At 40.3% G+C, this 16,084-nt stretch overlaps 1 protein-coding gene and 1 long non-coding RNA gene across 3 annotated transcripts in view; one reads left to right on the top strand and one right to left on the bottom strand.

The window, feature by feature from the left end:
* ITGB3BP (integrin subunit beta 3 binding protein) overlaps nucleotides 1-16,084 on the top strand; it is a 55,324-nt gene that overhangs the window by 8,740 nt on the left and 30,500 nt on the right. For both annotated transcript variants that reach the window (XR_012905900.2, XM_075936155.2), the window contains exons 2-3: nucleotides 931-973; nucleotides 7,489-7,627. Coding sequence is in view for 1 of the 2 variants with exons in the window: in XM_075936155.2 (XP_075792270.1) it covers nucleotides 931-973; nucleotides 7,489-7,627 (182 nt within the window). In the remaining variant the exon portion in view is untranslated. The remainder of the gene's footprint in view (nucleotides 1-930; nucleotides 974-7,488; nucleotides 7,628-16,084) is intronic.
* On the bottom strand, nucleotides 7,826-13,535 carry LOC142830558 (uncharacterized). The gene is made up of 2 exons (XR_016350248.1): nucleotides 13,443-13,535; nucleotides 7,826-8,001 (listed from the first exon to the last, which is right to left on the bottom strand). It is a non-coding gene; the product is annotated as an uncharacterized LOC142830558 (long non-coding RNA).

The following is a 16,084-nucleotide window of genomic DNA, read 5'->3' as shown; positions in this document are numbered from 1 at the left end:
ATGAATTTGTAAAGTACTTATAGAGTGACTATATAAAAATGTTCCTGATTTTTTAGTTACTTTATGTAATGCTTTAAGTTATTATTTAAGATTTAAGAAAGTACTTAAGTTGCAGTTGCCTCTGTGTAAAATAGTCTTAATTTATGTTGACCTTTCTTTCCTTTGAGTATTTAGCCTGCATTCAATAAAATTTTGATGACTGCTCTTTAGAAGACAGCTGTACGATATAAAGTATTATAAATATTCAGCTTTCCTTTCCTAGTGTTGCCATTAACAGCTGGGCATCCAGTTCAGCAGAGCAAATTTTGCAGAGAGAGTTTGGCATGTTCCTGAATCAGTATGGTGAAGAAGACTAAAAAATAGTTTCTTATGGTTTGGGGACTTGTAAAGACATAGAGCATCTGTTCCCCATTTAAGTCATAGTCTGGTAGCATTCAGTCATGTTAAGAGCTAAAATGATGGGAGGGAACTATTTTTTTCACCTTGCTGAACCCAGGTTTAAGCACTTAATACATTATTTTTACTAATGTCAAAATAATGCCTACCCAGAAGACATGTAAATTGGAGTGCACTTGTGTACAATTATTTTAATTATTGGTATTTTTTATGAAAGCGTCAAATACCCATTTTTTAATATATATTCTGTTATCTTGGTTCAAGCTGCTATATATAAAGTGGAGAGGTGGATTTTTTTTTAGTAGAAGTACTTGTGTTCCAGCTGCCAAAAAGCAACCCTTTTGTCACATGTTCTTTGAATCAGTAATCAATTTGCTGTATCTGAGATCAGTTTCCCTGAAGTAGCATAGACGATTTAATTCATGCATTCATAACTAGGAAAAAATAATTCTTTTAAAACCACAGATAATATATCTTATTGCTAAATATTTTGTGTTTGAAGATGTGTAAAACTCTTCTCTCTTTTGCTTACAGAGCTAAGAGAGCACTGAATTTGGAGACCTTTCCAAAACAAAATGTAAGTATTCAGTTTTGTGATTGAAATTATATGGAATTTACATAAATACATAGCATTTCATTAGGGTTATGTTGTAGCAGATTGACTGACAATATACAAAAGTCTCACTAAGGAGAAGTGATTGCTAAAAGTCTTTGGCATGAAATTATTGTGTTTTATATACATTACCTGTCAATAAGTTATGTGTTTTTCTGCATGAAGAAATTGACTATAACTGGAGAAATAGACATATTTTTTTGTTACCTTCACTACTAGTCCAAGAGCCGAATAAGTTAGGAACCTTGTTGAAAGCATTTATTAAAAATTTGCTCCATAATTGTGGAAGCAAATGTTCTGCTATCTAATTGCACATGTAACAATATGGAATTATGATAATGCTATAATCTTCATATTATAAGCTGCAAAATTGAAATGAAAACATTAAAGGCATTTTTATGTCAAGGATATAATTACATCCCTTAGCTAATCTGGCATAATGAAACAATAAAATACTAACACTGCAATAAATTTCACCGCAGTTATCACAATAAAAATAAAATTGTACTGTTGCTATTATTTTTGTAAATGCAGCCGTTGTATATTCCCTTTGCCAGCATGTCATGACATATGTCAGTTTACTATCTATCTGTATCAACAGTGGGTGTTGCTACAAACACTAACATGGAGGAGTTCATGAGGATGGTAGCCTTAAAAGGAAGGGAAATTATTGGAAAGATATATTAGAAAGACTAGCTTATCAGTAAATGAGCCTCCGGTAAATCTCCACTTGGCTATGTCATTTTAGAGAGAGATTGGTTTATATGTGATACATATTTAGAAGTCTCATTGGTGTTTAGTAAAATAGAAACTTGCAATTTTAAAAATATGTTGGATACTTTTTTATTTAAATAAAGATAGCAAAATACCGCAGTGGCACTAAAAAAAAATCATTAGCAATTTAATTAGCTGTTTAGTATACCATTACCCAACTTGTTCTGCACAGAATGCAGCTGTGACTGTAATTTTGCATCTGTTTCTCTGGTCGGAGTAGCATTTTTGTGGATGAGTGGTCCAGCTTGAAATTAAACACAGGTTTTTTTCCTACTCTAAAGCTGTTATTTTTCTGAGATGGGAACAAAGGTATTTTAACAGAGAAGAATTGCATTTCAGACCAGACTCTCCTTATGCACCAAAATGATTGAAATAAAAGCCCTTGTTTACAACAGCTTCTCAGAATATGATGGGTTAAAATGTTCATTTGAAGTGTTTTCTATACTGGGAGAATATCGATGGTAACATGACTATACAATAAAGTTGTAATGTATATGTCACCTCAGATTGCATCTCTATCCAAAACTACTGCTTCTCCTTTGTGTCCTAGGACCATCTCCCTAGCCCACAACATGTGTAGGTTCTGCCACAATCGTGTCACATGATGTGACTTCTGTTTCTGTATTTAAAAAGTCAGGAATGAGTCATTAAAACTGTGTAATATTGGTATGACATTGTAAGGATTTGCCTGGCTGCTTCCCTAAGGAAAAACTCTGATTGCCACAGAGGTATAAAGCTTTGGTTATGTGCTGCAGTAACTCTGTTCCCTGGTAGATGCTCAAAGGAGGCTTCCTTCATATCCAGAAATATAGTGGCTGCAATGTTATGCAGGCATTCAAGGTTAAACAGAGAGGGCTCTTTGAGGTTGCAGCAGGGACACAGATGATCTCCCATATTGCAAAACAGAGTGGGTGTAGGTTTAATGCCTAATGTACCCTTGATTAGTGTAAATAATATTTCTTGAATAACTGTTTACCCATTGTAATGAGCTCAGTTCATCTTAATGTGGTAAAAGGTTAACAGTGGGGAGCCCACGGTTTCCTACTAATATAGAAGCTATTTAAAATATTAACTGGGAAAAGGGATGCAATGATAATAATATTATATTATTAAATCTGCAGATGGCACAACATTATTTAAGCTACTCAGAACTATGGAGAAGATTGAGTAACTACAAAGGGATATAGAAAAGCTAGATGAATGGGCACCAAATCAAAATTCAGTATTAATAAATACAGGATAATGCACATTGTAAAACTGAATTAGATCAACTCATAAGCATTGCTATAACAGTAACTGCTCAGTAAAAAACTGTGTAGCACTGTTGGTAATTGAGTGAAAACTTCAACTTGGGGTGTGTCTACACTGCACCATTATTCCAGAATAATGGCCATTATTCCAGAAAAACAATACTAGTGTCTACACAGCAATTAATTTGAAAGAAAATCAAAATAATGGAGGGTTTTTTCCGACATTGGTGAACCTCATTCCACGAGGAGTAACACCTCTTCTAAAAAAGCTCTTTTGGAAAAGGGTGTGTGTGGATGCTCCACTGCCACTATGTTGAAATAGCTCCTCACCAGGGCCATTCTAAGTTATTCCTCCCCAGTGTCTCCTGGGGCTCTAAATCAAGAGAGTGTGTCCACATTAGGGGAGCTCCCCTTGGACTAATTTTGAGGCTTTCCTGTAGTGTGGACGCTCTATTTCAAAATAAGCTATTCTGGAAGATATCTTCCGGAATAGCTTTTTCCAAAATAAGCTTGCAGTGTAGATGTACCCTTAGTCTGCAAAGGTGGTCAAAAGACAACAAAGCAAACAAATGTTAGAAAGCATAAAGACAGACCTAGAAAGCGCTGCTTAAAATATGAGACTATTCTGTGAAACAGTGCTCTATCATCTGAAATTGTCAATTTTCAGACACCCCGTTACAAAAGGAATTGAAGGAATAGAAGGGGTCCAGTGAAAATGAGGAGAGGCATAGAAAGGTTTTAATATAAAGTTAGATTAAAAGATTGGGGTTTTTAAAGAAGATGATGAAGGGGGGAAGAAATAGAGGTCTTAACAATATTGTTATTGGGAAGGTAATTTGAGCATTCCTATTTAATACAAGCATTCCTTTAATACAAGAATATGAGGACAGTCAATGAAATTGAAAGGCAGCATATTTAAAACTGAAAAGGATGTTTTTTCTTACCCCACAAATAATTAACCTGTGGAACTCGTAGTGTCACCAATAGCTACGGGCAGAAAACTTATAAATGGGCATTTATATGCATAATGAGACTATTCATAAAAAGCTGCACAGAGTAAAAAAATGGGGTTGCCTGAAGTTAGGAAGAAACTTCTCCTTTGTGCAGGTTGCTACATACTTGACCATTAGACATTATGGTACACATCCATCCTTCCTTTTTCATGTTTGTCTCTGTAGACTTATGACAAGAGTATTCTTCCCTAGAACTAATCCATTTCTGAAAAACATTTAGAATAATGTAAATAAATACAGTAAAACTCCATTAGTCCGGCATCCAATGCTCCGGGACTCCTGATGGTCCGGCACCATCAGGAACCCGGAAGTGCTGGCGCAGCCAGACAGGCTTCCCCCATTCAGCTGCTGCTGAAACTGACCAGCAGCTGAATCGTGGAAGCCGGGAGCAGAGCAGCTGGGGTGCTGCTGGGTTGGTCTCGTAGCGCTGCCCCTCGGGGCTGTGGGACCAACCTGGCAGCACCCCAGCTGCTCTTGGGGATGCCTGAGGCAGAGCAGCTGGGGTCCTGCCGGGTGGGTCCCGCAGCGCCGTCCTTTGGCGCTGCGGGACCCACCCGGCAGGACCCCAGCTGCTCTGCCCCAGGGGTCCCCGATTCAGCCGCTGCTGAAACAGATCAGCGGCTGATTCCAGGAAGCCCCGGGCAGAGCTGCTCTGCCCCAGGCTTCCTGGAATCAGCCGCTGATCTGTTTCAGCAGCGGCTGACTTGGGGACCCCTGGGGCAGAGCAGCTGGGGTCCTGCCGGGTTGCTCCCGCAGCGCCAAGGGGCGGCGCTACGGGACCAACCCGGCAGCACCCCAGCTGCTTTGCCCCAGGCGTTGGGATTCAGCCGCTGCTGAAACTGACGCTGCTGGTCAGTTTCAGCAGCAGGCTGAATCTGGACGCCTGGGGCAGAGCAGCTGGGGTGCTCCGGGGTTGGGTCCGCAGCGCCGTCATTTGGTGCTGCGGGACCAGCCCGGAAGCACTCCAGCTGGTCTGCCCCAGGCGTCCCCAAGAGCAGCTGGGGTGCTGCCGGGTTGGTCCTGCAGCCCTGAGGGGCAGCGCTACGAGACCAATCTGGCAGCACCCCAGCTGCTCTGCTCCCGGCTTCCCCGATTCAGCTGCTGGTCAGTTTCAGCAGCAGCTGAATGGGGGAAGCCTGTCCGGCTGCCCCAGCACTTCCGGGTTCCTGATGGTGCCGGACCATCAGGAGTCCCAGAGCATTGGATGCCGGACTAATGGAGTTTTACTGTATTTGAGAAAGTGTGGAGTTATAAAGTTGCTGCATAACATGCTAAACTAAATTCAACAATTAAAAAAATTAAAATGGCGAAGAGCACTTTTGATTTTTATTCTGTCTTTCTGTGCGGATGTCTTTCTGAAAGCTCTTGTTATTCAGGAGAGGAAAAAACTGTAAAATCACTAGGTGTAGTATTTTTAATGGATTAGTAATTTACCTTAAAAATGTCCATATCCAAAATGTCCTTTTCTCTTTATTGTGCCAGTACCTCTTGTGCACCAATCCATTACTAGCTTCAGTGCCAACTGTGTGTACAATAGAGAGATCTTGCATGGTAGCTTGAGGTCCTTTGGTATGAAAGCTGCTAGATGTAAGGCAGACCTTATTATGCAAATACTGAAGGTAGGCCTTCCACTTGTGCCCATGTTTCATTCTTGGGGGGCCTTGTTCAACTAGTTGGTCAGTTGGTTGCTTATTTTACTTTGAAATTGTCAGTATACTATTGTGTATTGACTATTATACAGTTGCTTAATATTTTCAATTTAGTCAGAGGTAAAAATTGATGGTAGCTATACCATTTGAAAGTGCCTGGGTTAGATCATCCCTAAAGAATGTATGGTAAAATCTTGGCTTCAGTGAAATGGGAGGCTTTCTTTTTTTAGTGTTTATTTGACTTTGATGGTATGTTTCCTTTTTGACCTAGTCATCACTGGTGTTACTTAAGCTGCTATTTTTTCCTTAGTAAGATGCAAATTGTCATCGGAATTTAGGTGTTTGATGTAAAGGCGGGTTCCTTATTTCTTGTGTAGTGCTAATGCAGTGAAGCTTAATTTTTTTCAGGGTTGCATTGTAACATTTGCTCCAACAAGCAAAATGTATACAGTAGAATTCAGTGTTACGAACACCAGAGTTATATACTCACTGATCAACCACACATCTCACTTAGAAAAGGAATTATGCAGTCAGGCAGCAGCAGCAGAGACATACATGCACATGTGCATGCATGCAAAAGTACTGTGTTAAATTTAAACTACTGAAAAAAGGGGGAAATTGATATGGTAAGGAAACTGTTTTGTGCTTGTTTCATTTATATTAAGATGGCTAAAAGTAGGGATGTGAATGTTTAATTGGTAAGCTGGTTAAGGTTAACCAGTGGGGCTAGAGTCATATAGGGGCTGCTTACCTGGCCTGGAGCAGCCTGGGCGGACGGAGGGGTTCCAAACCAGAGATGGGCAGGAGCCGCTCCATGCTCCCCTCCCTTTAATCGGTGAACCAGATAATGAAATGGAATTTTACATCCCTAGTTAAAAGCATTTTTTTCTTCTTCATAGTAATAAAGTTTTAAAGCTGTATTAAATCAATCTTCATAACTGTTCTTTCAAAATGTTTACAACTTTTGAAAGAACAACGATAATGTTTTGATCAGAGTTAAAAACAGCTTGGGAATGCAGGTTGTTTGTAACTCTGAGCTTCTGCTGTACCACAGAATTCCAGTCAGTGTGTTTTCTTATGAAATATGCAAAAATATTCACTAATAGTTTAGTACACAACTTCCTTTAGGTCAGTAATCACATAACTTTAAACTAGAGACTTAATTTTGATTTAAATGGACCTCTGCACTCTTAACACTAATTTTTCTTTTGTTTTTAGGACAAAACACACTTGATAATCAGCAGAAGCTTTAGAAGAGTAAAAATTCTGACCATGATTTTTAATCATTGTTAGAATGGAAAGTGCATGCAATAGTAACATCAAATTAACTTATTTTTCCATATTGGTGAAAAATAGAATTAACCCTCAGATGAACTGCTAAAAAGAGTTTAGATATCTATAGCTTTAGGTAGCCTGTATGGATTTGTGGATGAAAGCTGAGAGGTTGACATCTAAGAGCTTAATTTGCATTTTTCAGTGCTGTTTATGTTCAATTTGGAGATGTTCATAAATGGAGATACTCAAAATTGGGAATGTCTTTGAAAATACTGTTACAACTGGCCTATACTGCTTTATTTAAAATGGCCTAATTTACTTATATTTAGACACTGTATGCTGATTGGCTCTGGGAGCATGTGTAGGTCACCTTAACAGGAAATGTGGAGGCTGCGATTGTGAAGAATTGAGAATTGAAGTTGGAGGGAGGAATTGGAATTGTCACAGTCATGTAAAGAATATGGAAGGTTCTCCCTATGAATACACACACATTTATTCTTTTTTAAAATTTTGTTTAGCCACATCAAGTAACGCCTTTGAAGACCAGAAAGAAAAATGTCAGCTTATATTCACCGATAACAGGAACTTGCCAGATCAGTCTATTTTCATCTCCCACGAGTCATAATGTACAGAAGCTTGGAAATGGTCTATCAAATGGTTAGTTGAACATTCTGTTTTACTTATTGCAAAAAAAATTCTTGTTATTGGTTAAATCAGGGTCTTGATTTAGTAATTTATGTCTCATCTGGTATGTCTAGTTTCTTTTTTCTCTTAAGGAGTTTTGATCTTTCTGGTAAAATCCAACTCTTTGTAGGGCTCTTATCGCATAAATGTAAGTTTTTGAGGTCATTGTGATGACCATCCTGTAACAGGCTTTATTTTTCTTCCTTTAGTTTAAGGGTTATTTTGCTCCAGACCAAATTCACCACTAGCATGTGTGCGGGTGACTCCATTCTTCCTGGAATTAGACCAACTTTTGCCCACAATGAACTATTGCCCATTCTCTCTCCATCTCGCAGCATTCTTATTACCTGAGAATGTTAAAAGAAATCAAGTTTTAATCATTTTGAAGGCAATATAATCTAGTGGTTAGAATAGAGGATTAGGAGATAGGGCTCCTGGGCTGTATTTCCAGTTCTGTGGGACTGGAAAAAGTGGTATAGGTTTTTGATTTGTGGAATGTTGGGCCACCTTCTGTGGGAAGTGGAGTCAGTATAGTTTGATGTCCACTTCAGTAGACGGGGGACCAATATTCTTGGGGACAGACAGATTATAACATTCAGGGGAGTGTTAAACTAATATTAGTTGGGGAGGATAAAAAGAGGGAAGATGAGAGCACTCAGCAGAAAATTGAAATGCTTGGAACAAAATTAAGGAGCCTTAGGATGTGAAGAGAAGAAATTCCTCTATTGCCTGTGCGAAGGGCAATGCTAGGAGCCTAGATAACAACAACAGGAACTGGAATTCCTCATTTACTGGCATAAATTTGATTTTAAAATGTATTACTGAAGCCTGATGGGATTATTTGCACGAATGGAAAGTTAAAATCAATGGTTATCACCCACTTAGAAAGGATTGAATAGGCAAAAAGGGGGACGGATTGGCACTATATGTCAAAAATAGCATTACAATTTGGACCTACCTGGTCCAGCACTCTCAGGACCTGACCAGTCCTGAACAAGGGATTTTGCCGGACCAGAGAAAGTCAACGCCAGATCCCTTCACCCCCCCCCCCCGCTCTTCTCCCCCCTACCCCCAATGCTGCGATCTGGAACTGGGGAGGGCTGCTGGCCCCACTGCCACCAGCTCTAGCAGGACTCCCAGTCACTGGCCCTTCTGCTGCCAGACTCTTGGCCACCAGGGCTCTCTTGTTCTGGAACACCCATGGTCCTGCTGAATTACGGATATTGCTGAACCAGAGTGTCCCAGTTTAGAGAAGTTCAACCTATAGCTGTTTCTGAGTCACTGGTAATGGACCAATTTCCTAACAGGTCATGTACAAGATAGGGAAGTTAGATACCAATTAACTGAATAACTGGGTAACCGCATCAAAACTTAGCAGTTACACAATTATTCAGTAGTCCTTGGAGGTGGGGCCAGAAGCCATTGCATTCCTGGCCCCACTCCCGGAGAGCCCCCAGCCATCCTGCGCTGCTATAGTCGATTAACCAGTAAATAAAAGGTTATAGGTTAATGCTACAGACTACACACATTTCCCTCTTTCCCCTCTCCCTGTCAGTAAATTTTTTAGCAGGCTGGCCAGCAGCCTGGATCAGTCCTGGCTTGCGACAGGTCCGAGACCTGCCCCTGCTGTGGCTCTGCATTTAAAGTGTATTAGGAGCTGGGCGGGCAGGCAGCCTGGCTCAGTCCTGGCTCACGCTGGGTCTGGGACTTATCCTTGTTTCAGCTCTGCACTTCAAGTGTGTTAAGAGCCAGCTAGGTGGGCAGGCAGCTCAGCTCAGTTCTGGTTCATGCTGGGTCTGGGAGCTCAGACCCCTCCTAGATAGGGACTGTTGCCACCCCACGCTACTGCCTCTTTCTCAGAAGAAGCAGCACAGGGTGATAGGCAGCTGGTCCACTAGGGGAGCTGGTTTTTAAACTGGCTCCCCTCATGGACCAGCTCCCACCTGGCATCCCGCGTTGCTGCCTCTAACACAGTGGCTGTTGGCCCTGCCCCTGGGGACTATAGACTAGTCAACTAACCAATAAACTTTCATGAGGTTACTCGACTATTCAATTAACCAATATTTAATATCCCTAGACTAACCATTGATACTTTAGTACAAGATGGGGTATTAATTGGTGTGTCCTAGCAACCATCGGATCATACTAGAATATTGAATGACCGCCTCCTTTTGCATAGGGGATAAAACTGCGTGATCATAAGGCACTTGAATTTGAAAGACATAGTTCGTGGGTTTCATTCTGAAATTATTAAAACATATTTGGAATTTCCAAACTTCATAGATGTTTCTTAACTCTAAAACTGTTGCAACCAGCATGGAGGTAATTCTTTATTAGACCTTGTTCCTACAGATAAAAAGGAACTGATCATAGAAATAAGAATTACTCTTAGCTTAGGTACAAGTGATCATGACTCCATAACATTCATAATGTACATGCAGAATAAAATCCAGACTGGTAATAGCTATACTTGATGCTTTAATAGGACCAGTTTCACAAACCTGAAAACAGTTATGAGTCCAGTGAGCTAGGAGAGAGGATTTAATCAGTAAAAATATTTATTATACTTGGGAATCCATTAGTATCTCTGCAGGATATTAAACAAAAGCTCCTAACGTTAGATATTGTAAAATCAACAGGTCCCAGTAATGTGCATTCAGGAGTTTTAAAAGAGCTGGCTGATTATCTCAGTAGACTATTAATGTTGATTTTCAATAAGTCTGCATCTCTGAGGAAGTTCCAGAAGATTGGAAGAAAGCTAATGTTATGCCAGTTTTTAAAAGGCATAAACATAATAATCCGCATAATTGTAGGCTTGCTAGCCTGACATTGATCTGAGCAAGGTAATGGAGCAGCTGATACAGGACTTGATTAAGAAAGAATTAAAGGAGGGTAATGCAATTTATGCGTATCAATATGAGTTTATGGAAAAGAGATCCTGTCAAACTAACTTAATATCTTTTTTTAATGAGATTTGCAGGTTTCGTCAATAAAGGTTATAGTGTTGATGTAACTTACTTAGATCTCTGTAAGGCATTTGACTTGGTACCACATGATATTTTGATTAAAATACTATAATGATATAACATTAATATGGCATACACTAAATGAATTAAAAATTGGCAAACTGACAAGTCTCAATGTAATTGTGAATGGGGAGTCATCATCAAGTGGATGTTTTTCTAGTAGGGTCCTGCAGGGATTAATTCTCATCCTTATGATATTTCCACATCATCATCAATTACCTAAAAGAAAATCATCACTGCAGTTGACACAAAATTGGGGGAGAGATAGATAATGAAGAGCACAGGTCACTGGTTTAGAACTATCTGTATAACTTGGTAAACATAACAAAAGTAAACTACATAACTGTTAAAAGTAAATGTATACATCTAGAAACAAAGAATGCAGACAATATGGGAGATGCTATTCTAGGAAGCAGTGACTTGAAAAAGATTGGTACGTTATGATGGATAATAGCTGAACGTGAGTTCCCAATGTGAAACTGTGGCCAAAAAGAGCTAATGTGATCCTGGGTTGCATAAATGGGAATTTCAAGGAGGAGAAGAGAGGGTTTTTTAATCTCTATATCTGACACTGGTTTGGCATAGAATTCTAGAACTGGAAGGGACCTCAAGAGGTCATCGAGTCCAGTCCCCTACCTTCACGGCAGGACCAAGCACTATCTAGATCATCCCTGATAGATGTCTATCCAACCTGCTCTTAAATATTTCTAGTGATGGAAATTCCACAACCTCCATAGTCAATTTATTCCAGTGTTTAACCACCCCGGCAGTTAGGAAGTTTTTTCTAATGTCCAACCTAAACTTCCCTTTCTGCAATTTAAGCCTATTACTTCTTGTCCTATTATCAGAGGCCAAGGAGAATAATTTTTCTCCCTCCTCCTTATAACACCTTTTTAGATACTTGAAAACTGCTATCGTGTTCCCTTCAGTCTTCTTTTTTAAACTAAACATAATTTGTTCTAAACTAAGCATAGTTTGTTCTTGGTATATCCATGCTGGTTGCTAGTGATTACACCTTCATCCTCCAGGTATTCTCAAATTGAATGTTTTATACACTGCTCTGGTAGCTCGCCAGCTATTAAAGTCAGGTTAACTGCTCTGTAGTTCTCCAACTCTTCCCTACCCCCCTTTTTAAAGATGGGCACAATGTTAGCCTTTTTCCAGCCTTCTGGGACTTCTCTTACTCATGAGTTTGCAAATAGTCTTGCCAGTGGTGCTCAGAAATTTCTTCAACTAATCCTTCCAGTACACGTAGGTGAACAGCATCTGGTCCCGCAGAAGATCGGACATATTCTTTACTTTTTCTGATCCTCATCCCTTCCCTTCTATTATCTATGGTAATTTCCCTAGCTGTATGGTCACATGTTGAGGGGTTTTTTTCAGAAGCAAAGTAGAGCTGCTCAATGCCTGCCTTCCTATCATTTTCTGTTACCAGCTCACCTTTTCTATAGAGCAGCAGACCCTTACCATCCTTGATCTTTTCTTTTTTATCTGACTTGTGAAGAACTCCTTTTTGTTTTTTCAGTGCAGATAACTAGGCATTATCTGGGTCATTAGCCATTACAAGGATTTTGATAGATTCATAGAGTTATAGGGTTAGAAGGGACTGTAAGGATCATCTAATCCAGTGTTTCTCAACCAGTGGTACCTTTAGGGGTACTCGAGAGATGTCTGGTGGGTATGTCAACACAACTGAAATTTGGAGAAAACTGAATTTTTGTTTTAAGTTTTACGCTTTTTATTATTTTTGTACATTTTACATCCAAATTTTGTACAAATTACATCCGGCTATGATTAAGTTGTTTAAACAAATGTGTTACAATGGTAGAAAAAAAATTTGTGTTTCTGAAAACTAGATACTGGGGGTGCTTACAATTTTTTTTAAAGGAGGTACTTTCAATTTTTTTTAAAGGGGTACTTTATTTAAAAAAAAAAAGGTTGAGAAACTGATCTAGTCTGTTCCCTCCTCCCCTCAGATTTTCCTTCGTTGACAGTTGTTAAATCAAGATTGGATTTTTTTCTTAAAGATCTGCTCTAGGAATTACTTTGATGAAATTCTGTGGCCTGTGTTATATGCAAAGTCAAACTAGATGATTACAGTGGTCCCTTCTCATCTTGGAAGCTGTGAATCTATTGCTGCTTGTCATTGTTTCCATGGGCATATCAACTTACTGTGTTTTAATTAGCTAATGATCTTTGGATACTGTATTAGCATATCAGAGCAGTTGTCCTTAATTTATATTTTGAGTATATAAATATTAGCTCTACATAATATAGCCATCCACTTCCAAGATCATTGTAGGGTTAAATACAGGCAGTCCCCGACTTACGCGGATCCGACTTATGTCGGATCCGCAGTTACGAACGGGGCTCCCCAGGAGGACATGGACTGCGGGACCTCGCGGTCCTGCCGCCCGTGTACTCCGGGGCTTTCTCCGCGTCTCCCTGGTCTGCAGACCAGGAAGACGCGGAGCAAAGCCGCGGGGGGGCTCGGGCAGCGAGGCAGCGGCTGAAACTGGACGCCAGTTCCGACTTACATACAGATTCAACTTAAGAACAAACCTACAGTCCCTATCTTGTACGTAACCCGGGGACTGCCTGTACTCTAAAGCTAGCCTTCTTTTTGTGCTTATAAATCTGCTTATTCTAAACTTTTTTTTTTTATATCCAGTTAGACAGAAGCACAATTACTCTATTTGGACTGAGTTTATTTTCCTTTCTGTGCTGCCATTAGCATGGACAAGTGTTAGAGTCCACCTCACCTAACTATCAGGCAGGCAGTCCAGTTGCTTGATTTTTGTGTGCAGATCTTCCTCTCAGCTTGCTGCTGCGCTTCCCCAATTGTCCTCCTGCTTTAATGGAAGCAGCTAAAGTTGGTGTCTTTGTGATGAAGTACCATATTCCTTTTAAGCCTCAGTGGACCTCCAGAACAACATGGACTAGGAAATTAAAGGAAACATCCTCCCTCCCCACCCAAAAAACAGCCAGGGAAAGGCAAAAAATTCTTCTTTTTGCAGCCTTTATCAGCTGAATCTCTCATACATATTTAGCTCTCCCATTCCTCACAGGCTTGTGCTGAATTAAGGTGAAAGCAATAGCAGAAGCAGCTCCCAAGTGAGTGATTGTGTTCTGGTATTCTCTACTTCATGGTAGTGATTTGAGATCTGGAAGGGTGATAACCCTCCTCCTATCCTTATTTTCATACCCACAGGTTCTCCACATTCTACCTGTCAGTCTGCCATTGTCCCCAAAGATGTATCAAGTACAGGCTTCCTGTCCCAAGCAAATGACTATGAGCTGCATCAGGCAGAAAGTTCTATTACCCTCCTTGTACTCAACAGAGGAGCAGCTGGAGAGCTCAGTTCCTTCCCTTCAATGAGTAACTTCACCTCTCAATTGGCTGTGCAGGTCTCACACTATGAGTGTCTACTTTGGGACCATTACCTCAACAAAGCTACAAATGCCATGAATAGATTGGGGATGCGGAGCCCGGAATTCATCAGTCTTTACAAGGAACACTATCCCCGTGAGAATAAAAGCTCCACATCCATTTGTACTGAGTTGTCACACTTGAAGCCAAGTGTCTATGCCAGAGCCCTCTCTGTGGGAGAATGGTCCCCATTCTAGGAAGACCAGGAAGTCTTTAACAAAGCAATTGATGTCCTTCAGTTGACTACTTCATGTTGATATGCAGCTCCCTAATCTCCAAATCCAAAGAGCCAATACCTAGATCCCAAAGCCACAGGATAACTTCTCCATGTCCTAAGAAAGAAATGTAGCATTTGCCTTCTTTCCCTTCCCCTGACTGATAGGTTTTGAAGAAAACAGAAGGGCATCAGTACCTTCTGGTTCTCATAGCTTGAGTGGCCAAAGTAGACCGATTTCACTGATCTCTAGCTCTCCTGAGGTCTATGCCCCCAAAAGCCAAGGCCTTCATGACCTTTATGCTCCATAACTTAATGAACATTATTTTCTATTAAAACTAAGATTCTAGGGACCTCCTCATCTCAATTCATGAAAAAATGCTTCTCTGCTTTCTATGGGGTGTGGCCTGTTTTCTTGGTATAGATTTCATAGAATCTCCACTGTCCCTTCATTCTAGAGTTCTTCCAGAATTCCTTTGAAAAATGATTGTCTTCAGCCCTGTAAGATCCAGGTCACTCGTGGGGGGGGGGGGGGGGGTGTCTATAGGAGATTTCTCTGTGGAGTTCTACTCCATTGTAACCCAGTTAGTTCTTCAAAGCAATTACTTTTTCCCTTTGTTAACTACTTGATTTTTCTTGAAGCCTAAAGCTAAATGCTCTTTGCTTGGACCCTTTTGAATCCACACTCACTATTCTTATCTATCTCTTCTATATTGTGGAAGGTAGCCTTTCTAGCGGTTAGTACTTGGCTTAGAGAGTTGGGGAACTCAGCCTGGTTTGTAATTTCTGTGTTCGAGCTAAGTGGAAATCTTTTCCTATCCATGAAAGTTTTTGAAATTTCAGAAATGTTTCTAATTCCCATTCATTGGGATGAAACCAAGACCCTCATGAAATGTTACAAAAACATGAGATATGGAAACCTCCTGGAATCACCAACAGCCCAGGTTCAATAGGACCCAGATTCAAGTTCATGCTTCGAATCAAGTAAAAGGTATTCCACACCCCAGAGTACCCTGACCACTAAGCTGTTTGGAAAGTGTTATGTAGGTCTCTTTCTGGTTTTGGTCAGTTAATCCCATCCAAGACTTGAGAAACCTTCCTGAGTAAGTTTCTCTCATATTAACATGGTTATGTGAAAAGTTTTGTACTGATGTACACAACAGAGCAGCAACTACTTTTTTCTACATTCATATAGCTACAAAATGGTGGCTAATACTGATGCTGCATCCCAACCTTTCAACTGATCGTTTCTCTTTCATTCTCTAAAGGTATTTCATATTTATTTCAAATGTTTTAGGATTTAACTAGGCCATTGGCAAGTTTTCAGATAGGTCATTCTACAAAAGCCTTTGGGAGGTCTTCGCATCCCAACAGGCTCTATCTAGTGTTATTTACCCACTTCCTTCTGCCAGTTTCTTTCTTCTTGACACTTTATGGAGAAGGAAAAATGGGCTGGCTAGTTACTCCTTCTGTCACTTAGTGTGGTCATTGAATTAGATCTTTGTCCATAATAGCAGTAGTCATTTAATGGAAAAGCAGGTATCTCATGCCTTGGTAATTGTTTTCCGTGATGTAATGGCACTAGCATGTACACCAACCCTGAATGACCCAATAGGCAATCAGCTTTGGGCAAAGTGACAACAGAGTGAAGCTCTCTGATCCAGCATCCTTGGGACCTGATGAGTCCCAAACCAGGGAATTTACTGGACAAAGGGAGGTCAATGTTAGCTCCTCTGCTGCTGACCACTGTGGGACTCCAC

This window comes from Pelodiscus sinensis, chromosome 9, assembly GCF_052426305.1.
Source record: "Pelodiscus sinensis isolate ZL-2025 chromosome 9, ASM5242630v1, whole genome shotgun sequence".
Classification (NCBI taxonomy): Eukaryota; Metazoa; Chordata; order Testudines; family Trionychidae; genus Pelodiscus; species Pelodiscus sinensis.
This window is presented reverse-complemented; position numbering and strand designations above follow the sequence as displayed.